The sequence below is a fragment of the Amia ocellicauda genome, chromosome 8 (assembly GCF_036373705.1).
Source record: "Amia ocellicauda isolate fAmiCal2 chromosome 8, fAmiCal2.hap1, whole genome shotgun sequence".
Taxonomy (NCBI): Eukaryota; Metazoa; Chordata; class Actinopteri; order Amiiformes; family Amiidae; genus Amia; species Amia ocellicauda.
The window spans coordinates 19,632,064-19,655,785 of record NC_089857.1 but is presented as its reverse complement, the minus strand read 5'-3'; the positions used below and the strand labels follow the sequence as shown (position 1 = coordinate 19,655,785).

Sequence of the window (23,722 nt, the reverse complement as noted above, 5' to 3'; positions counted from 1 at the left end):
AGTGCTGCATTTTACATGTCTGGACTGAGTCTTGTTCTCTCTGCTGTCTTCGTAGTTCTTGTGGACCGCTTAGATCAGGGAAGAAAGGACAGGAGTACTTTCCAACACCCTGAGCACAAGGGCTTAATGCCAGCCAACAAAGACATTGCAGGGCTGAAGGCAGATGCATATCAAAACGAGGAACAGTCACGTCTGGAACAACAAGCCCTGTGTTGGGGGGGGAACCAATCATTGTGCTTCCTCCAACAGTGATGTTTCTCTTTATATGCTGACCATATAAACTGTCTACATGAGGCATAAATAGGGCCATATTCACAGTGGGTTTTTTTTTTTAAAGGAAAAATATAGTCTCACAAAAGCCTAAAAAGAGCATTTATAGTGCCTGTTGGGGTCATAAAATGAGCATTCCCAATGCTTTTGAGATATGTATAGGGTTACATAGATATTAAGTGGTATAGCTTTGTTTAAATGGTATATAAATATGACTCACAGATACATGGAGAAGGTCATTACTGAACATTTAGATTGTGGGCAAATTTGTGGTTTATTTGGAGGTAACAGATAAAAGCACTTGCATTGAAACCTCTGAATCAATGCAGCATTTAACCAAGACAGTTGTTCTTCTCATCTTCCAATGCTTTCTCCTACAGGCAATAAGTCATGCAGGCAATTATATCTGGACACCATTTCATGTAACATTGAGTCTTGTGATTTAGGATCGGGGGATGTATGATTGTTCGTGGAGCGAGTGTAGTCGTTTACAGTGTTGCTGTTGAGAGGCAGGGGTGACTTACTCTTCTTCACCAACTTATATTTTACTTGCCTAAAAAGTACAATTTCACCTAGTTGCTCATTCACAGGGAAGAATTAAACTCCAATTCCAAGGAATTCGTCAGCTGTCTTTTGATCAATGCGTTCTGGTACTTTTCGGCCCGGTGAACGTTCCGCAGCAAATCATTTTAACTGCCTGAACTTGTCAGTGGTGCTTGAGGCCTGCTTTGATTTTTCCTATCCTTTTAAAATGTGATCAATGCACGCAGTTGCATAAGCACATGGGGTTGTGCTAGTAAAAGGTGAAAGACAAAAGGACAGTATTTTGCATTCGAACTAATGTTTCTCATTAAATGTATGAAAAGATCAGGCCAAAGCTGGGTTAAGATCAATAGTCTCTGATGTAGCAAGAAGTCTGGTGACGTTTCTAGACGGCACCAGCTCGGAAACATTACAGGCCACACAAGGGAGACAAAAATAAGGGCAATGACTTATCTAATTTAAAAAAGTACGATTTGTTTTATTAGAAGCTGCATTTCTTTCACCACAACAACAAAAAGACGGACCCATAACATGCACATGCCTGTAATGAATGTGACGTTCAAATACATATCAGTCTCATACTTTTTGCAAATGCATTGTTCAAATAATTACATTAATACAATTTTTAAATCATGGCTATAGTCTGCGTTCTGTACTTCCGTGGGTCTTATGCTACAGCAAAGCAGTCAGCAGACCGGCTTCACGAGTGGCTCCTAATCTGAGGGGAGCAGAGCTGCCAGGCTGATGTTTTCACGCTAATTAGGCAGCATCAATGGCAAATAAGTCAGACAGGAAAACCCCGTGATGGTCATGAGAACCCTTCCCCTCCATTTATACTCTTGCAAGTAAAAGATTAAGGCATGGAAAAGAGTCAATGGGATTTCTGCCTGGCTGTTTACACCCTACAGAGCACCATCAAGAGCAGAAGATCTTCTTAAATCTAATTATTTCGATTTTGGTAAGTTTCACCTATGTTTGACTTTTTAATTAATGTATTGAGTTATTTACAGAGCAGTTATGGTATTTATTTCACTTTGTGGATTATATAGAGGTGCTGGAATAATGCCTTTAGTCGAGCCAGTCCTTGTTTTGGCACACACTGCAGGACAGGCGGAATCCTGTTTATTAAATTAAGCAATTATATTACTGAAATGTATTGTGGACAAATGTACTGATTATCAGACGTGCTGATAGTTTATTTTTTATAATTTCTGAATATGTCATTTGAGTATGAAAGAGTGCTTTGTATTGCCTTGATCAAATTACCAGTCAATTAACACTCCAATAATTGCCTTTGTCAGGGACCTCTTAATTTAATATTGTAACTTGTTTTGGTCGTTTCCCCACATACCCTAGCACTGGAAAAAGGAGAATTGTATTTATTTATTTATTTATTTATGTATTTATGTATTTATGTATTTATGTATTTCAGCAGATGCCCTTGTCCAGGGCGACTTACAAAATAAGAGCAATACAAAGTGCAATAATACAGTGCAGAATTGTTTTATTTATCGCAGCACAATAACCTTTTTGTAGCTTAAGATTTTAGGATTAGGCCACTCAAACCTAATGGTTCAAATATGTGAAAAGGGCGGCGGAGAGATCTGCACATTGATGATTATTTTCTTCAAAATTATGCAAAGAGAGAAGGGAACAGAGCAAATCAGTGATCAGCTTCCCTCACTAGACTCAAGTGTGTCTGCATCACAGAAATGTTTTGTATTATGTGTATTATAGTCTTACACACACAAACAAAAAAATGTATTTCACTTTGTTTCACCAGTTCAAAGATTTACTTGCATATTACTACAAATTACTATTTACATTCCATTACTTTTCATTACTGCACACTTACTTGGATTTACTTATCAGTTATTAATTAAAAACGTTTTATTTAAGAACAAACAAGTATTACTATTTTTTTTGACAGTATGTATAAGAAAGTAACTTCCACATAAAAAACCTCTCTTTCCCAGGTGTGACCATTCTCCAAGGAGCAGCATGCCGAGAGGGGATTTTAATGTCCATTTCTCAAGTCGAGGAAATGGCGGCGGATATTATGTTCGAGCAGAAGAGTTAGTATTTTTATTTAGTTTATCCATTTATAAATTCATGTATTCATCATAATATTGTTATTGTTTTACACGTTACTACAAGATAAATATTTTTATCGCACAAATACACATTTGTATATTCCAATAATCACAATACAAATAACCTTTCAGTTAGAAATATGTTTTCAATGTGGATGTGGTGAACAACACAGTAATCTGCTTCCAAAAGAGTTTTGCTTCATATTAAACTGGATTGTTATTAGTTTCATTATTAATTCTAATAATAAAACCAAAAAATAACTCACACATGAATTAAAGACTATATGACTTCTAACTAATTATAAGTGTAATTTTGCAGAAGTCACTGATCTCGATGCTATGAAAATGTTTAAGTCAAATGCTCCTAATGAGGTGATATGATTCCCTTCTCTAGTGGGTGCATTTCAAAATGCGGCTTTATTTCAGGGCAGCAGGCATCGCTCTCCTGGTCATCATACTAGCAGTACTGCTGATCATCGGGTGCTGGTACTACAGGAGAAGAAGCGGATACAAAATAATTCGGGTACGAGACAAAGTCATTCCCATTCGACAGAAGTCTGTTTTTGTTTTTCTTCTGGGGAGACAGAGATCCATCATCTTGTGTTTGAATCTCTTCTCTACGCAGAGTCAGGGCTCAGCCAGCAGTCCCTGGAGGTCCTTCATGAAGTCCAGACAGTACAGTGATGAAGGAGCGCCAGCAGAAAACAAAATGGCTTTAAATGAATTCAGCAACCTCAGCCCTGTGGTGAGAGATTCGTGTTGTGCGTTACAATGTTAGCAGGGCAAATCACAGTGTGGGCCATTGTATCATTGTGTCTGGTAGTGGTATAACCAAAACAGGGCCAAAAACCTAAACCATTCAATGAATGGCTCTTATCAGATCTGTTACATACAGGACAAATCAAAGTTTCTGATTTCAAGTTTTAGTTTGTAACATTGTTACAGTCGCGGCCAAAGCTGGTGATTGAGCACAGAGGACTGTTGCCCTGCAGCACTGGTCTTTACCATCACTGTTCCTTTAAGACTTGTTTTAATGCCAAAAGCTTAGCCAGTGAATTACTGCATTCTTTACATTTATTTGTGCCTGTTATGCATCTCCAAAATAGCAGCAAAATAGCCTTTAATTCAGGAACTGGTATATTTATGCAGATTTTTTTAGGCTTTACATTCATATTGGTAATGGATTATAGTAGTTTTTCTTTGGGGTCCTAATTGACTTGTTTGAATTATTTTAAATAAGCGGAATGGAAGTTAGTATCCATAACAATTGTTAAATATATAATACACATTTTTGTGTGTATATATACATATCATCACCATCAGCCTATGTCGATCCACTGATGGATGAAGGCCTGCCCAGTTTGTTTCCACAGGCTTTGATCTATAGCTTCCCTTATCCATGTCACACCTGCAATGTTTATGATTTCATCTTCCCATCTTTTTATGTGGTCATCCTCTCGTTTTTTTCATCTCTTGGTATCCATTTGGGATCTTCTGTTGTCCATCTTTGATGTTTTTCTTGCACTCTTTCAATGATGTCACATCGGATCCATTACATTTATTATCTATCTCTGATATGTTATTTAATTTAAAGTGTAAACAAACTTCCATGAAGGCAATGGGTTACACCAAATCAAAACTTTGACCTACCTTTGAATTGCAAAGTACAGACCTGTACTCTGTCCCTGTTTTGATTTAGTTTAGCCCAATGACTGAAATCTATTTCTTATGTATTTATTCATTTATTCTCCAGGTTGCTAATGCGCCTCCAGCTTATGAGAAAATTTCTGCTGGATCTTTACCGCCTCCATACTCCCCATGAAGAGTGAGCCGACTCTCTGCAACAAAATCACAGGAACCTCCACCTAGCCTACACTTAACACCTCTCACCTCTTCTTTTCACCCCAGGAGTGTCTTTAATATTTTCATATTTCCAAATGTCGAACAGATGCACACTTCCTGACACATCTGGAACAAGAGAAACACACTTAAACATACAACGACATACAACATGGTAATAGTATTGCTTTCACTTCACTCACATATCTAAACCGTTGCATTTGTAGAAAAGCAGAAAAATGTATGCGCTCTTCAATGCTATTAAAAGATAACCATGAATGATTCTGGGCAAATTACATTATGTAGAGTTATTCCTATAGCTGTGTACATGACAATTGTTGATATTATGACTGGGCAGAACAGTATGTGGGGTTTTGGATGGGAAGTTTGATGGAAATATTATTTTGCATTCATAGCTATATTTAATCTCAAATGCACAGCTCTTGCTAATGTTGCTTTATATTAACATAAATTAATATATATATGCATATCACTTAAGATGTATCTGTTTTGCTTTTTAAAAAGGGAAAAGAAAACCCTTTAGAAAATAGCTCTTCCCGTTTGGTTACTCCTTTCCCACAGTCATAGGTAATAACAAATAACAACCATGGAAATCATACATTTGTTAATCAAAGTTAAGCTGTAGCTTTACGTATATATGCTAAATATATTTCCTCTTATTCACTGCACACATACAGCTCGCCCTCCCCTTTAAGTCCACACTGTCTACACTGCTGTACAGACACAGTCATAATGAAAGTCTGCACATTGTGTGCAGCCTTTCATACAAATAGTAAACAAGCGTCTCTTCATGTTAACCTGCAAGTTTGAAAAACACACTTTTTGCCCATTATCTCAGATCTCCCGCTCACAGTTCCCAATCTCATTTATAAAACGGATAACTTTGACCTAAACCAAAATAAGATTCACACCAGTTTATGATGATACACATACATGGTGTTAAACAGTACAATAGTAAATAGTAAATGCCATAGTAATGTCTTTAGAACATAAAGTTTACAAACGAGAGGAGGCCGTTCGACCCATCGTGCTCGTTTGGTGTCCATTAATAACTAAGTGATCCAAGGATCCTATCCAGTCTGTTTTTAAATGTTCCCAAATTGTCGCTTCAACCACATCACTGGGGAGTTTGTTCCAGATTGTGATGCCTCTCTGTGTGAAGAAGTGTTTCCCGTTTTCTGTCTTGAATGCCTTGAAGCCCAATTTCCTTTTGTGTCCCCGGGTCCGTGTGTCCCTGCTGATCTGGAAAAGCTCCTCTGGTTTGATGTGGTCGATGCCTTTCATGATTTTGAAGACTTGGATCAAGTCCCCACGTAGTCTCCTCTGTTCCAGGGTGAAAAGGTTCAGTTCCCTCAGTCTCTCAGTAGGACTTTCCCTTCAGACCTGGAATAAGTGTTTGTAATGAAGTTGTTTCACCTTCAGAGGTGGTCAGGTTTGCAAAGAGCTTTAAGAGCTTAAAACCACAGATATTAATCTTACTATATAAAACAGCAGCTCAAATGAAGAATGACACAGACCAGTGGTATAAGAAGCACCTTCTCTTTATTTCCATGCAGAGAATTCTGCAATTTCCTAAACAATGCAATGGTCCAAAAAACCTAATAAAATACATTTAAAAAATCTATACATTATGTAAACAGAAATCATAAATAACACCTTAAAGTTTCATACATTTGTTCAGTAGGATGGGTTCAAACAATTGTTGATGTTCAACATCTTGCAGCTGGATTGATGTTCGGATGGTGCCCTGTTTAAAAGAGGCAGTTTAAAACTCGGGTTTTAGCAGAGAAATGGAAAACAATCAGAAGGCAAACAAATCCCCTCAGTGCTGATGCTAATCTGTTGGGTAAAGCAAAGTTTAGACTCTTGAAAAAATGCAGAATTTGAAGAAAGAATGCAGAGAATCTGAAATGAAACACAAACTTTCCTAAAGGTTTGCAGCGCATCTTGTACGTCTTATTTCTGGACTGCAATGAGAACTGCAATATGAAGTGGACTTTTCACTGAGTGAGCCCAGACAATGTGCAGACGCAGTCCAGTCTATCAATGGAGTCCGACAGAGCCCCCTTTAATCTCAAGAGGTTACACTGAACCTAAGGATGAAGCCTATATATCGTGGTCACCAGTCTGTTCAATTTTGTATCTCGTACATTCGAAAAATCCCTATATTGTAGCATCAATACGTTTCAATGTTTGTATACTTCTAAACAAGGGCACAATACAGTAGCAAATAGAGCAGTGTAGTAATTGGTCTTAAAAGGAGAAGGACTTTGCAGAGGAGGTGTGAGATTTCATGTTACATCCCTGTTTATATGGGGGGGTAACCCTACCGTCAGTTGAATTCAATTTATTTAAAACCCGAGCTCAAAAACTGAGAGCAATAGGCTGCAGCTTGTGACTGGCCTACTGTCTGCCATTCAAGTACAACTGAGTCTCGGATATCTTTAACCTTTCTGTGTGTGCTGCCCAGCCTGAAGACTGGTGAGTAGATATTTCATGGATGGATTACCCTATATTTTCCCCTTAAATCTACTTCCCCATCAAAAACAAAGCAGCTATATAGTCTGTAAACAACAGATCTGCCGCCTGCCAAACAAAGCACCTCAATCTTTGACCTGATTAAAAAAATTAGTAGCATTCCACGCTCTTTGATTGTTACTGGCTCAAGAACATCTGCACAACCAGGGGAAAGAGACTTTAGAAGGGTTTGCACCAGAAAAAGGAGACTGAGTTTTAAAAAGATCACATATTCTAGATGAAAATATTTGAATCCAGATTGAGAAAACAGTACTATACCTTCAAAAGAGAACACATTTCAAACTGTATGTTCAAGGGATTTATTATTACACTGCGGTGGGTAAACAGCTCACAGCAGCTTTATTTGTCTAAAGCAGAATGGTTGTATATTCTGCGTTTGCTGCCATCACCGATGACGGCTCAATCCCCAGTGCGTGTTTTTCCTTTCCAATTCTGCCAAACTCAAATAATATATTCACAGAAACAACAGATTGATTAGGAATGCCAGCATTATCTTTATTTGAAAATCTGCAGGGCCTGAGCATCCATTCTGTGGGATCTGATTGGCTCGAGCCTCTGTTCCCCAGCGCTGTGACACGCCTCCCCACAGCTTCAGGTACTGGAGTCTCCCACATCTCCCGCGGACGAAGGTGGGGGATTGTCTGTCAACACGGTGGGCAGCACTCGCCCTGTACTGGAACTGGGAGTCACCACCACCGTGGCCACCGCCTTGGACACGGGCAGTAGACTGGAGCCGGGACTTTGGATGGCGTTTAAGATGGCGCCTTCTGGGCTCACCATCAGCTTCCTGGGAGCGACGCTGGGCAGGAGAGCTGGGGCGTTGAAAGGCAGGGCGGGCTTGCTGAGCACATGAGTCGGGTTGGGAAAAAGCAGGGGCATCCTCACTGGCTGCAAACCCACCGCCCTGAGAGGCTGAGCAGGTGTCGTTATGACCGTGTTATTCGATGGCGGCACCGTTGCTATCTGGGCAGCCTGCCTCCTGTTTAAGTTGCTCCCAATTGGTGGTACTTTTGCTACAGGCAGAGACTGTATCCTAGAGACTGCGCTGCCAATTGGTGGAACTGTTGCTGTGGGCAGCACCTGGGTCCTCGAGACTGAGGCTCCCATCGGATGCACCACCGATGGCAGCTGAGCCTTGGCTAACGTACTTGCAAGTCCCGTGGGCATAAGTGTAGCTTTTGTGCTGCTGGCTATCCCTGCAGCACACTCCTTCATGAGGCTGCCTAAGGCCTTTACCGAAGCAACCGATACGGCTCTCCCCTCAGCCAGTGGCATAGCTGGCGTAACTCGGGGGGCACCGGGCAGACCCTGGTGTGTGGCCGAGGCAGCCGTCATCAAATGTGAAACCTGCGGAACGGAGATGCCAGTTAACAAAGGGTCTCTCCCAACTGCTTTCTCTACAGAGGCCACCTCTGAAGACTTATAAGAAGTGCTGAAAGGCTGTGCAGTTGGTGGTACCATCCGAGGACCTGATCCAGCAGCCGAGGACATGGTCTTCTGAGCGGCGGAGAAGCTTCCCAGTGGTGCAGCCGGAGACGCACCTGGACTGGATATGAGGAGGACATGGCTGCCGGGCCCGAGGCCTTGAGGAGGGACGATGAACCTGGTGTTGTTGATCACTATCTGGGTTCCGGGAGCGAGTGGCGTGGTGGTGTTGATCACGATCTTTTGCTGCACAGGGGGTTCGCTCTGGGGGCTGATAGCAGCGAGCTGGGCAGGGGCTCTGGGGGCAGGGACTGGGGTGTTGAAGACTTGTGTAGGGGTGGATACGTTGCGCGGCGGGTTCAGACAAAGGGGAGACATGACGGGGGACACGGGAAAGGGTTTTGTGGGAAGCAGGGCCGGGCATCTGGGATTGTGTACAGGGGCACTGGGTACTGAAGCCCTGGCAGGAAGTGCATTTACTAAAGCGGGGCCATTTGGGGTGAAGCTGCTCGTAGCGGCTCCTGTCTGAACCATTGGTGTACTACCGAAAGTGGAAACGCACTGTTTTTGAGAAGCGGCTATAAGAACGGAGGATGCAAAATGACCGGCTTTCAGTGTGGAGTAAGCCACCGCTTTACCATCGTTACTCCCCCCGACTTTGTTACCAGCCTGGTCTGTGCTTGAAGAGTCCAGATTACGTCCGATGAGGTTAATGGCGGCGCTCTGAGCAGCAGGGAAGCCACTAGCAGCTGTGGCACTGAGACATGTCCTTAATGTTACACCTGTACTTTTCACACTCGGGTTGGCACCACTGCTCTGCTTCTCATGAGTTGAGGGCTCTTCTGAGAGCCTGGATGCCAGGCCAGGCAATAAGCCAACTGCCTGTATGTTCTGCAGCGTACATGTAGCAGCGTTGACAATGGCCTGACCAAGATTGAGGCCAATCTGCACGTCTTTGACTTGAGATGAAGTAGAGATGGCAGGCTGGGATGCTGTTGCAGTGTCAGTGGTCTTTTTTGGAGCTCCAACCTGGGGATGGGGAACTGAGGAAGATGCCTGGGTGATAAACATGAGCCTTTGAGGGTGCACAGAGGAAGGAGGGGTAGGGGCCGTTGACGATGGTACAGGAGAGGTGACACTGGATGGCGGGGTAACAAGGATGACCTTCTGCAAGGGCGGTCGGTCTCCCAAGCATGCTTCCGATTGAGTCCTCTTCGTTGGCAGCTTAGTGGTGTACTGCACTAAAGGAGCTTGTGTGATCATCATGCTGGTTTTACCAAGGCTTGACGTAGACATGGGCACACTGACAATGTTTTGTGGAGCCATGGGCAATGTAGGATTGATGGCAGCCGGTGGCCGAGATGCCGTAGCACATTTGCTTACAGGTGTCTGCACAGAAAGACATGCGTTTTTGGGCTGGCTTAAGGCTAAGCTGACATTAGTCCCTACAGTTTGACCGACACCGAGAGGAATAGAGATGGCAGAAGGAACCTTAGACAGGCCAGGAAAGGGGGAGCCACCAAACAATGGGATTGCAGGTGGTGGGGATTTTGTGGCAATGGTGCTGGTCGGTCCTGCAGAGGGAGTTGCAGTGGAGGAAGCGGACGACTTTGAGACCAGAAAGGCCTGGAACTGGGGGGTGAAGCTGATGACCGGACTAGGAGGTAGACAACCGGACGCACTCTGATCAGAGCTGGTCTGGACCTTGACAACCCCCGTGTTTCCCCCTCTGGTGGTGACGAGGATAGACTGCGAGTCGCGGATGCACACCGTTTTCAGCTCCTGCTTGGAGTCGGGAGGTTTGCTGGGGATCAGGGCAGAAGAAATGGCCATGGCTCTGTTGGCCGCTGCAGCCCAGGCTGGACCCTGCACAGGGCCCGCTATGGAGACCGAGGCTCCCATAGCAGGTGTTGGAGATGTGGCTTCCCCTTCTGTCTTTGGTGCTTGGCCTGCTGGGAAACAGCTGGTCACAGTGGGCGGGGCGTTCCCCCTCCCAGACGCATCGGTTAACGGCGCCACCTGCTGCACGGGGATCCTGCTCACGTCGTCAGGGCGAGTGATGCTCAGAGAGTAAGGCAGGGAACTGGGGCTTTTGGAAACGGCAACTCCTGGGGTCTTCTGCTGCTGGGAATCCTGGTCCAGCTGCCGTTGGATACGTACGTTTGTGGGCAAGATGACCACCTGCTGCATGATCTTCTCTCCTGTTTTCTGATCCAGCATTGGCTGCACAGCGATCTTCACTGGGCTGCTCCCTTTCCTGAGTAAATCCAAAGGTGTGCAGCTGTTGCCAGGCATCTTGTAGACGAGCTGCATTGGACTCTTTGGTGACGACGGCCCAGAGCTCAGTGCTTTTGTAGCCTGTGGTGTAACAGCGGCCTTATTTGATGTCTGGTCATCAGCGGCTGCAGGCTGACTGATTAAGGTCACTTTGTTTCCAACGTTCCTGGCAAGCAAGGCTTGGATGGGCTTGGTCCCCTTTTGGAAAACAGGGACAGGGGAACCCTTGGGGGATTCTGCAGCAACAGCTGGTTTCGGATCTCCCAGGCAGGTTTCGGCCTGCTCTCCTGGCGATGTCTGCTCCTCGCTCCCGCTGCCTCTGCTTCTCTTGCGGAGCGCTAGTTCCTCATCGGTACTGCCACTCTGTCTGCGCTTAGAACTCCTGGGAGGCAGTTTCTGCCCCTCGGGGGAGATATTTTCTTTCTTTATCCACCGGCTCGGCCTGGTGTCATCTGCAAAAACAGAAACATACACTGGGTAAACAAACGGAGGCTTGGTAAACAAAAGGTGGTCGTTAGAGCTTTGAAGAGCTTTTCTGAATATATTAAAGAATGATGATCATTCTGAGCTTTGTAATGGTGCCCACCTGCCATATGAAGGTCTCTCTTTCTAGCCTGGTCCTGGTTTTCTGCGCTGTCTGCTTCTCGGATGCCGTCTACAGATGGGTTGTCTTTGCCCATGTCTCCGTCACCCTCCTCACCTGTCCACACCTCTCGGACAAAGCTGTCATGGTCCGGATGCTTTTTAAAATCATCAAAGTCCTTTTTCAACCGTGCTCTGGGAGAGATTTAAAAATAACACTATTAATAAGATCTTACATCAGCTGGAACCTATGTCTCACATCTGTCCAAACCACCAACAGCTGATCTAGGTCTCACTCTGCCGATTCACAACTCAGAGGAGAGAGAATGAATATTATTGAACCACAGACATGGGAAGTGAAGATAGTATTAATTCAAGAAGAGTTTTTTTTTCAAGTAGCCCAAGGGTTCTAGACCATTTGGTTGTTTGCCAATATGTATACAAACTCTGCTGATAAATGTCTCAACCAGCATGCATTCTAATATTGTAACCAAGAGGCCTGTGTTTTCATCTGTCCTCCTGCCGATTTCTAAGCAGCAGCGCCAGCCTTCTCCCGAACAGTTACCTGTTTCTGTGGAAGGCCTTTACCAGTTTGGGCTCCCAGGGTGTCAGCTCATTTAGCAACCTCACCAGCGTGCCGTGCAATTCCTTCACAGCCTGTCTCCTGAAGTACCATTTTCCCTACAAAACAGCACACCACCTTGTCAGGATAATAAGCAACAATGGCCCCCTTTATCCCATTGCAGAGGAGTTGGGCACAGTAGGTTTTACCATTTTTAGGAGTTCATTTCGGCGACCTTTCGGTGAAAATCTTTCACACTTTGGGGAAGTAACAAAAAAAAGACAAGCGCAGTTCTCATATTCAACTTATTTAAGTGCTCCTCAATCAAACAAAGCTTGAGTATCTAACTCGTGATTACATAATTGTGCAATAATTCATCTGAAGTTATCAATCCTGTTCACATGTTGTGATGCTATACATATGGTGGCTTTTTGATTTAAGCTGTGATCACAAGAAAACTCAACACCCTACCTCCACAAAAGCTACAGAAAGTTGGCAATGCAACAGTTAATTCCTGTAACATCAATCAAAATGTATTCTGTTTTAAACTTATTGTTTAATTTGGCGTACCTTCTTCTGAATTAAAATATACACATACACACACACATATATATCATATTTTCAAGGCAGAAAGAAAAACCTGGAGTTAAGTTTCCTTTTAGTCAGAACAATGTAAATGTGCCACAATGTAACAGTAACTAGAGTGGTATATTCTAGGAATGTTCATTAGTAAAACTAAGAAGCTTAACAGATATTTTGACCTCCAGTTCATTAATCAATATTGTATTCCACTAACATGTTCCCTACAAACACAGAGGACTTATGGTACATTCAAAACCAACACACAGACTATCAGCACTTGACTGGAAATGTGAGGATCCCAGTGTGTGAATGCTTCTACATTTGGGCAGCTAGAAATGCTACCAATTGACAACCCTTTTCAGTGCTTTATTGCACCCAGCAGATGGAGCCAAAGCAAAGCAAATATGTAGAAACACACAGCTGGCCCTCTGTGATGACATAGTATAAACACAAAACCTGACACTCAACATGAGGACCTGACGAGACCGGCACAGCACTGCCTTTCTTACTTACAGATTTCTTTCGTGCATTTTCTAGCTCCTTCAGTTCGCCCTCGATTTTGTTGATTAGCTCCCTGAGTTCGTCCAGATTCGTGCACACCAGCTTCGCAATAGAAACAAAAGTTGGCAGTGTGGAAAAGTAACACTTTGATACATCAGATTTAACAACAATGCAATACAAGTCTGTCAGATATACTGATCCGCACTAATGGTGTAACTTTGCCCATGTGAATAAAACACACTATAAAATGGGGTGTTTGTTTATACGTAGACTTTCAATTTGTTCAGTTGTAGTGGAATTTAATTACCACTGCAATCTAAATAAAACCACAAAACGTCCTAAACTGATAGAGACCAATCAATGCTTACCTGAAATGTGGGCTCGATGGGGAGTTTGGAAATTGCCTTCCTCTTCTTCACAGTGGTCTTTTTGGACTCAGACTTCTTCCCTAAGGGACAATCAACATGTTATTATTATTATTATTATTATTATTATTATTATTATTATTATTATTATTATTTCTTGGCAGATGCCCTTATCCAACATTAGTGCAAAACAAAGTGCAAAAATACAGTTAAGTAAAGGCATCAAACATTAAAAATTCAATTTACAAAAAACATAGCAATTCAAAATATAATACATTTTTCAACTTCCAATTTACACAGGCATGTTGGATGTGATTAAATAGCGACTAATTACATCTTAAGCAGGATAGGCTATAATAAGGATTTTATGTTTACTACAGACATCAATACGGGAAGCTATCATTTACCTATGTGAGCAGTCATTTTAATCTCTCATAGCACCTCTATTTTTCTTCATTTTCCAATATCAGTCTAGCAGTGTAGTAATTATACAAGCAGGATGGTTTAATTAGTCTCCTTTCATTTGGAAACGCTCCTGTTAAATTTTACATGTTCAAAAATACTTAGTTTCTTTCAGTGTAGATTGTTCTTGCCAAACCTTTTCATGCAAGAATGGGGTTTAGACACCACCGCCACCCATTAACTCAGCATATCACAGACAGGAATCTTGGATCAGTACCTAGTCTTCCTACAAAGGTGTGTGCGTGTGTGTGGAGGGGGGGAAACTTTCTATTGAAAAACAAAATAAAGATAAAATGAGGTTTGATTACGGAGAATAGCTGTGGCTCGACTGAATCCGATTATAAACCACAAAAGGGCTGGAGTGAATTTGGCTCAGTGCTGATGTGGTTAAAGAGAACGTGCTAACAACAGTGTTATCTCACTTGAAACTAAATGGCCCTCACACAAGTCATAACAGAGATGCTTTTCAGGCTGGTATCTGAATATTTGATACTTATTAGGAGTCTATTAATTATGGTAAGTGAACAATTGTGCATTCATATCCACTCGAAATAACTCGTACATTAAGTGAGTTTCTGAAGTAATTGGCCTTTTCACATTAAAATTCAACAACACTACACCAGCTACAATGTAACTAATGCTGCTATATATATATACACTCACCTAAAGGATTATTAGGAACACCATACTAATACTATGTTTGACCCCCTTTCGCCTTCAGAACTGCCTTAATTCTACGTGGCATTGATTCAACAAGGTGCTGAAAGCATTCTTTAGAAATGTTGGCCCATATTGATAGGATAGCATCTTGCAGTTGATGGAGATTTGTGGGATGCACATCCAGGGCACGAAGCTCCCGTTCCACCACATCCCAAAGATGCTCTATTGGGTTGAGATCTGGGGACTGTAGGGGCCAGTTTAGTACAGTGAACTCATTGTCATGTTCAAGAAACCAATTTGAAATTATTCGACCTTTGTGACATGGTACATTATCCTGCTGGAAGTAGCCATCAGATGATGGGTACATGGTGGTCATAAAGGGATGGACATGGTCAGAAACAATGCTCAGGTAGGCCGTGGCATTTAAACGATGCCCAATTGGCACTAAGGGGCCTAAAGTGTGCCAAGAAAACATCCCCCACACCATTATACCACCACCACCAGCCTGCACAGTGGTAACAAGGCATGATGGATCCATGTTCTCATTCTGTTTACGCCAAATTCTGACTCTACCATCTGAATGTCTCAACAGAAATCGAGACTCATCAGACCAGGCAACATTTTTCCAGTCTTCAACTGTCCAATTTTGGTGAGCTTGTGCAAATTGTAGCCTCTTTTTCCTATTTGTAGTGGAGATGAGTGGTACCCGGTGGGGTCTTCTGCTGTTGTAGCCCATCCGCCTCAAGGTTGTACGTGTTGTGGCTTCACAAATGCTTTGCTGCATACCTCGGTTGTAACGAGTGGTTATTTCAGTCAAAGTTGCTCTTCTATCAGCTTGAATCAGTCTGCCCATTCTCCTCTGACCTCTAGCATCAACAAGGCATTTTCGCCCACAGGACTGCCGCATACTGGATGTTTTTCCCTTTTCACACCATTCTTTGTAAACCCTAGAAATGGTTGTGCGTGAAAATCCCAGTAACTGAGCAGATTGTGAAATACTCAGACCGGCCCGTCTGGCACCAACAACCATGCCACGCTCAAAATTGCTTAAATCACCTTTCTTTCCCATTCAGACATTCAGTTTGGAGTTCAGGAGATTGTCTTGACCAGGACCACACCCCTAAATGCATTGAAGCAACTGCCATCTGATTGGTTGGTTAGATAATTGCATTAATGAGAAATTGAACAGGTGTTCCTAATAATCCTTTAGGTGAGTGTATATATAAGAATTAGAACGTAACAATTATATTACTGGGGTTAAGAATATAGCCAGGCAGTTTGTTTATCATTAAAAAAGTTCCAAATTGAATATTTCACATTGTTTTCAGTACTTAATGTATAACATTCTTGGGAGAGCCTATGTGTGGGAGTGCTGGCTCCAGATTTTTTAAGACACATGAGCAGCTCTTACCAGACTTGCTTTTCTTCCGTTTTCCCTTCTTCTTGGCTGTGGCCACTGCCTTCTGGTGATCCGGCCTCAGAGACTTGGCTGTATTCCTCCGCAAGGCTCCCAGTTTGCTCTGCCCCTCTTTCACCCCCAGCTCTTTCACTTTCTTTTTCTTCTTCTTCTTTTTCTTGGTCCGTATTCGACCAGCCTTGGCCTCCTTCAGCCCCTCCTGTGCCAAGTGCTCGGGAGACACCGCCTCAGGTGCTGGGGGCACTGAGCAGCTGTGATGTAAGTCTGGCTGTCCATCGGGCTTCGCACCCGAGTCGCAGGCTGGGCAGGGCCCCTGAGTCACTGTGGGGACCTCATTAACCAGCACACGGACCTCTCCGGGGCTCAGGGGCGGCCCGAAGCCCGTCATCTCCACAGGTCTGGCTGGCCTCTCCAAGTGTGGAGACTTCCCCTCACAGTTCTGGTGGCGCCTTATTGCCAACGATGCTGGATCACTGGAATTTATATTGACACATTTGGGGAATACCTTTACCTCTTTTACATCAAGACTTAGTTCAACATCCGTATGTTCGGTCTTGACTGTCTGGACACTTGAAGAATCCTCAGGATCTTCCTCAGGAGGTCGGAGGCTGCAGATGCTGCCATTTTTACCAGACAGCTGGTCTTCACTTGACATAACTTGTACCCCTTCATCTTCCTCCTTCCCATGACTGCATCCCAGCGCAGAATCTTTGAAACCAGGCTTATGTACGTCAGAACACCAGGTTCCACTACACTCTTCTTTCACAAGCTCACGGCATCTGTCTGCTCCTGCTTTTATGCAGATATCCTTTCCCAGGGTACTGTCACAAGCTGTGACCCTCCTACCCCCAGCAGCAGTGTCCTCTTGGTCCAGCCTCTTCACGTGGATGGCCGGTGAGGGGAAATCTGGGGAGGCACTGGGGCTCTGGCAGTAAATGCGCAGATCAGCACCACAGAAGTGTGGGAAGTGGATGTAAGCGTTCTCCCGCCCATCGTATCCCAGGATCGACTCCCGACATTCGTGGATGGGCTGGCTCAACACGGCGTCCTGCACCTCCTTCTGGTTCTCATACACCCAGTCACACAGGCCCTTGAGCAGCCAAACCCGCTGGTAGAAAGGGAGCAGGTGGAAGGGCCTCTCTTCCAGGGGACTAGTTTCCCCCAGCGCCCTGAAGAACTGCGGACACAGACCAATCTGCTGGGCATAAGCTGACGTGTCCTCTGCCTGCCCCATGTCTCTGTACCAGCCCTGGACCTTCTGCCGGAGCCCGGCTTCCCAGCTGTGATAGGTGAGTGCTGGGCGCCGGTGCAGGGTGGCTCTCCGCTGAGGGTGGCTGAGCAGGGAGCTCATCACCTTGGACAGGAATACGCTGCAGCGTGGCATGAGGAGGCAGCGCTCAAGCTCGAAATAGACAATCTCCGGCAAGTTGAGGGCCTGCTGGGCCAGGCAGAGGAAGTGGCCGATGGCTGGGAGCTCCCACAGGGTCTCCATGGGCCGCGGTGAGGCCTGTGCCAGCAGGCTGCGCTCCCACTCCTCCACCTCCTTGGCATTGGCCTCCTCTGCTTCCTTCCGCTCCTGTTCCCGCTGCCTGTGGGCCAAGGTGGTTGTGGGAAATGGAGAACTGTCAGAACTAGGAAACACGCAGAAGCATTTCACTCTTAGGAACTTATAGTTATGTGTGGAAAGGCTCTAAAATACATTTCTAGATGAGGTCAAGATCTACACAAAAATTCGAGTTTTAACATTGTTTAATCTCAGAGATAACTTAATAAATGGTCATTAATACACATTTATTTGGCATCACTAATTTTGTAAACTGCATATGGTGACTCATCCAGGTCTTTTTTGCTGGCATTATCATATGGGTGACTCTCAGGCCACTAGGAGCTGATTCCTACCTTCTCTCCTCCTTTGCTCTCTGCTGCTCCTCCAGCCTAAGGGCTTGGACCATGAGGGACTCACTGACCCCGGTGGTCAAGGCTCCCAGGTTCCTGGGCACCGAGCGCCGCCGTGTTGAAGTGCTCGGCAGCCCCTTCTCCTCCTCCAGACCATAGCAACCCTTTGACGTCTTGGCAAGGGTGGTTTTCTCACGGAGAGTCCTTGAGGGACACAAAAGGGACATTAATACTCAGCTGGGAATTTGATGTTTTTATTTCCAATATAACCTGTACCAAAACAGGACAAACTTTGATAGAAAACTTACCTTTTCACCTGGAGTTTTTTTTATTCATGTTTAATAATAGATTACTTATAATAAATGTAGGGTGATTAGATCAGTTGTAGTGGAAATAATAGCAGTTATATTAAATAAGAAGCATATGGTAGAACATGCTTGGAAATTATTTAACATCTTAAAATGCACAGTCCAACAGACATTCAGACAAAAAATAAGTGCTGACTTTAGAGCTGGGAACAGTGAGAACAGTTTCACCTGCTACAGTACACAAGCTTTGAAAGTGACAGGATACTTCTGCGTTTGTTTCTCTTACCAGAACGTACAGTCCTCATGTAAGCCAATGTTTATTTTGTGATAATCATAATGTTGTGTTTACTTCATGGAAAAAAAAACCTGTGGTCAGTGTGAAAATTGAACAATTTTATTTTCAGTTCAGACAGATTTCCTTTCTGTTTTCTTGTTGTTTGCTTCAACACTGCTATAATTTTAACAACAGAGGACACATATCCCTGTTTGCCTACTGAATAAGTGCAAGACACATCACACAAGCTATTCAATTATATGGCTAAAGGCTCATCATTACAGAAAGCTAATTAACAGAAAGGAAACGTAAATATAAATTTAAATACAGTTTAACAACCATGCCTAAATGGATGGCCCAAGTGCTCAGATTCTTTCCAATGCCTACTAAGCGACTACAAAACACCACCGAAAACAGAAATACCCTCTGCAAAAGCAATATGAAAGCAAGAATAATTCAGATGTATAACAGGACCACAAACCATCACACTATAAGTTGCATTGTGATAAATAGTTAGATAACATTACAGAAACACACAACAGGAAGGAGTCTGGTATTTGGACAAGCAAAGCAGAAAGCATGCTGCTGTAGGTTGGTATGTATTCATATATGGGACATCTGATTTGGACTGCTGATAGCACCGCTTTACTTAGCTGAGCGTCTAGGTCTTACCTGGACAATAATGTGAGTTTCTGTTCCAGCATCATCTCCAACTTCTGCGCCTGCTTGGAAAGCCAGTGGTCCACGCCGTGAAACCTGTAGCAGTTCTCCAGCATCAGCCTGAAGTCCGCCACGAAATCCGTGATGGTCTCATACTGCCGGGTGACAAACTTCTCCTCGATGCGCCTCAGACACATGGGCTGCGGGACGCGGCTGCCGTAGTCCGCGTACTGCGCCGCACTTACAGGGTTCATGAAAGGAGCCGTGATGGCCTTGTGTTTTTCCAATAAAAAGCCGTTCAATATCCGGTACCCTTGCTGCACCTCGTAAGTAAGTTCGTCCTGCTCGTTGGAGGTATTTGCAGTGCAGACCTCCGGCAGTGAACGGCTGTCCTCAGAGATGTCCGCTGCATCCTGTCCTGCAGTCCAGCTACCTTCCTTGCTGCCCTCATTACTGGCATCTTCCAGCGATGCCTCTAGTGATGTCCCGTTGCTGAGACCGCCTGTTGTGTGATGGCAATCGTTATCAATCAACCTGGTGCCGGATAAAGTCAAGATGTCATCCGAAAGCACTTTGTTGGGAGCTACCTTGTCCGGCACTAAATGCTCCTCTGTTGTGCTGTCAGTGTTTTTGTGCAGCAAGGTGTCAGTTAATTCATGCATGCAACCTTGAGCTGCAATGATTTCCACTCGCCTTTCCTTGGCTTGTTGCGTGTTGTTATTATCAGGACCCGAGTGACAACAGCTGGCATGACTGTCCGTTACAAAAGGGTAAGACCACTGGCGTCCACTGGCGATCTGCAGGTCAGTTAAGCCATCGTGTCCAGACAGTAAGTTTGCACGGTCGTGCGACTCCAGCTGTAATTTTTCTGAAACTTCACAATCTGTGTAGGCATGGGTTTGTACCGATGCAGTTCGGCTCGTATCCAGATCACTGGTGTTGTGCAAAGTCCCCAGAGCCGTGCCTTCTGCATTGCCGTTTGCATTGTTTCCCACACTGTCATCCGAAGAGACGGTCCTCACCTCGGGAGACTCGGGAACTTTCCCATCGTGTCCTGCTAGGTTGGGTACACAGGGGTTTAACTTGGCTAAAGTCTGTTTATTTGCAACAGCCTTTAAACATGTGCATCTGTCCCCATTTGCAGTTTGGCCTGCGGGGATGTCAGTCAGGGCTGCAGAGTCCCCAGGCTCCACACCTGCTGTCAAACCTGCAGGATTTGGGATCGGACTCCCACTGACACAATCGTCCAGGCCCGTTTTCAAGCCTCCGCAATCGCCGCTCTCGATTTCCCTCCCGCAGCCGCCGGGGCTCCCCCTTTCCCCGGCGCGCCCCGCTCCTTCGTCCGCCTCCTCGCACGGCTCATTGTCTGCAGGGCCTGCGCTTGCCTGCGCTTCCTCCATGACATTCGCGGGAGACTAACTCCTGGATTCCCGGGCAGATGGTCGTCGCCCAAAAAATGAGACTTGAAAAAAGTATCCGATACCTTTAACTGTAACCTTAGGTGCACCTCTGCGACCCCTGCGTGAGTCTCTGACATGAGCGCAGACAGGCACCGAAACCGGTACTTGATAAATCTGATCTGTGCATCAACTCTACCAAGTTAATCTGTATTGAAAATAAGAGCGAACTTCTCGGACTCGCTACTAAATACTACTTAAATTAAACGAAAGAATACATACATGTATACCAATCGCTTGTCACATTTCGCAAAAGCCAAACTGTCCGTAAAGAGTCGGTTTATTATGAGCGCCGCTCTGTGTCTCAGCGCCGAGACCTCTCTGTCCTGCCGCTGTGACGTCAGCGCCCTGTGGTACAGGTTAGACCCAGCCCGGGCGGCCTGAGAGCTGGGCTAGGGCTTCACATTTTTCAGGGACATAACAAGTGCAATCATTTCGAAATAGCCACAGTGTTTAAGCATGCGTGTGTGTGAGTGTGTGGAATATATGCATAAGATGGGAGCATAATGTGTTGTTGAAAAATTATTTTTTTCCCTCTTGCAAATAACAACCAAGTATCACTTTTGCATAACTTTTGTTTTTGTATCACAATCTATGTTTGCATCTATATAGAATTTGTATCTATCGTAATTTAATGTATATTTTCTCTATCAGACTGCAGTCATAATTGGACGATTACAAGATAATAGCATGGTTGTGATGGTGACTAGTGAAAATTCACATTTCTAAGGAAAATGAAAACATCAGGATGTGATTCATTATATTTTTGTGGCATTTTTTGTCTGTAAGCCAGGGACAGATAGTACATGATGAATTGGATGATCGTGGTTGTGAAAAATATGACTGTCTCTATATGGCACAAAAAGTGGTTCAGTCGTGCTAAAACATATGCTAAATTTATGCAAACCTGGCAGAGACTATATAGATATATATTGGAAAGGTTGCAAATGCTAGAATTGGAGATGGCAAAGAAACAGTCTGTCTAATGTTCTGTCTGTTTTAGAAATATTGTTTGGGGGTAAGACGACAAATAAACACTGCAGTTCCCGAGATCAACATTTTATGTTTGTGTTGGAAGATGGAAATTAATATATTTACCTGGATGTGTAATGGAAAATATTTGAAAAGTAATGCTTACAGAAAAAAATATAAGAAATAGTAAATTGTTTAATTAGTAAAGTTACTAGTTACATTTAAACTCTAAATGATAACATATCATTACAATTTTTATCTGTATCTCCTCAATTCCTTCCATATTTCCACCTTACTTATATACAAGTTTCACCAATCACAGCAGACTCTGAACTTGTCTCCATTCACAGCATTGCCTCAGTTCTCGCCCTCATCTTTATGACCATTCACCATTGACCCGAGCACTGCAGCCTATCAGTCTTCAGCCAGTATCCAATCACAGTAGTCCCTCAGTTGATACCACCCCTCATTCTTCCCCCCAATTAATAGGTTGATGGTTTTATGATCTTTCCTGTTTCAATCCCTTAGAGAAGAGGAATGGACTAAAGATTATGTGCTGCTGTGATCTGATACAAGCGGAGAGGCTGCAAGACTTGCGTGAGTGCTGCCCTGCAAACCTTCAGTAGAAGTGGAAAGGCCAAGCAACTCCAACTTCTATGTAGCACCATTATTTGTATTATTTATTAGCAGATGTACTTATCCATGGTGACTTACAGTTTACGCAAAATGTTTTAAGTGTAGGTTCAATTCCTAATAGAAAGGCTGAACAGGTAGCAAGATAGTACTGTAAAGATGTAGTAACCAGATAACAAGATAGTCCTTACAACATAATCCTTACAATCAAGACAGCACGGCTAATTAAGCCAACAAACCCACAGATTTTTACTAGTTTGATCCTGTGTCTTATATGTTTTTCACAAATGCTGATTTGCAATACCTGGGTTACACAATTTTATTATAAACCTCAGAGTGGTCATTATTATTATTATTATTATTATTATTATTATTATTATTATTATAAGAAGAATTACAACTAAATCAGTTAAAATGTTATTCACTGCTAACAACAGGCACCACAAAAAAATAAATATAATAATAATAATAATAATAATAATAATAATAATAATAATAATAATAATAAATGTAAGATTAGGAACAGTAGAACAAATTATTATACAACCAGCCATTAGACAAATGTTTTACAAATGTATGCTGCATAACAGTTTCCTTACCATTTTATAAATCCCTCTGTTCTGAACTCTGTTCTTTTAAGTTCTTATTTATATATTTTATGTCTAATGCTTGTTATGTACCTAAGTGATACTTAAAAGGACTACGGTACACTGAATTTCCTGGAGATTTTTCCTTAAAAGTATAAATATATTGTAAAATATGTTAGGATATTATTCTATTTGAACTCACAATTCTATTTGAAGCCACAATAGCTTTCTTATTTTCTGTCTTTGGTGTTGGATAATAGCTTTAGTACAACGAAGGTTTTATACAAATTGTAGCATAGAAGAGGGAGACTTTTGAGTAGGGTACTGTGCTTCAGTTTACTAGTGTAGACAGTGTCCGTTTCGGTTTTCAAGTCAATTCAATGGTTATTGGATTTGTCACATGCATGTGTTGTTCTATTACACTAGGAATCCTTGACAGTGTCATAATTTGACACTGCAAATAATGATCCTGACAAGGATTAATTCATAAAATAGATTAACACATTATTTTTGGCAAATAGAACCATTTATTAAATAACCTTTATTAGGTTGGCTCAATTCATAACACTGCGTGGGAATTAACTCGTTACCTCGTTTTTATTTATGTTCTGTTTGTTGCTTTGTTGTGGTTGGTGTGATGTCATTTTTGTTACTTTTCTTGCTGTTATTCCTGGAAACTTTACACGTTTCCGAAGTTCGAATTATGGAGGAGAAAACCCGAAATTAAAAAGTAAATGCGACGTGTCTCTGACGTTGTGTGATGGTATGAATATGTATGTTGCATGTTCAAACAGGCGG

General features: G+C 43.2%; 2 protein-coding genes across 2 annotated transcripts; one reads left to right on the top strand and one right to left on the bottom strand.

The window, feature by feature from the left end:
• The first annotated feature begins 1,635 nt into the window (after nt 1-1,635).
• mlana (melan-A) lies at nt 1,636-5,041 on the top strand. Its single transcript, XM_066710570.1, has 5 exons — nt 1,636-1,771; nt 2,790-2,888; nt 3,333-3,429; nt 3,532-3,651; nt 4,660-5,041. Exons 2-5 carry the CDS (start codon nt 2,815-2,817, stop codon nt 4,726-4,728), a joined length of 360 nt encoding a protein of 119 aa, XP_066566667.1. The 5' UTR covers nt 1,636-1,771; nt 2,790-2,814; the 3' UTR covers nt 4,729-5,041.
• Nucleotides 5,042-7,774: 2,733 nt separating this feature from the next.
• Nucleotides 7,775-21,053, bottom strand: brd10 (bromodomain containing 10). The gene is made up of 8 exons (XM_066710569.1): nt 19,288-21,053; nt 18,037-18,237; nt 16,132-17,726; nt 13,602-13,681; nt 13,246-13,335; nt 12,154-12,269; nt 11,593-11,783; nt 7,775-11,458 (listed from the first exon to the last, which is right to left on the bottom strand). Exons 1-8 carry the CDS (start codon nt 20,673-20,675, stop codon nt 7,896-7,898), a joined length of 7,224 nt encoding a protein of 2,407 aa, XP_066566666.1. The 5' UTR covers nt 20,676-21,053; the 3' UTR covers nt 7,775-7,895.
• Between the last annotated feature and the right edge of the window lie 2,669 nt (nt 21,054-23,722).

Excerpts from the sequence above, each read along its gene's own strand:
- brd10 (XM_066710569.1), bottom strand. The coding sequence starts at position 20,675 with ATGGAGGAAGCGCAGGCAAGCGCAGGCCCTGCAGACAATGAGCCGTGC. Across the intron at positions 18,238-19,287 it reads AAACTCACATTATTGTCCAG|GACTCTCCGTGAGAAAACCA; the intron begins GTAAGACCTAGA and ends GTGTCCCTCAAG. Across the intron at positions 12,270-13,245 it reads AAAATGCACGAAAGAAATCT|GGAAAATGGTACTTCAGGAG; the intron begins GTAAGTAAGAAA and ends GCTGTTTTGTAG.
- mlana (XM_066710570.1), top strand. The coding sequence starts at position 2,815 with ATGCCGAGAGGGGATTTTAATGTCCATTTCTCAAGTCGAGGAAATGGC. Across the intron at positions 3,430-3,531 it reads GCGGATACAAAATAATTCGG|AGTCAGGGCTCAGCCAGCAG; the intron begins GTACGAGACAAA and ends TTCTCTACGCAG. Across the intron at positions 3,652-4,659 it reads TCAGCAACCTCAGCCCTGTG|GTTGCTAATGCGCCTCCAGC; the intron begins GTGAGAGATTCG and ends TTTATTCTCCAG.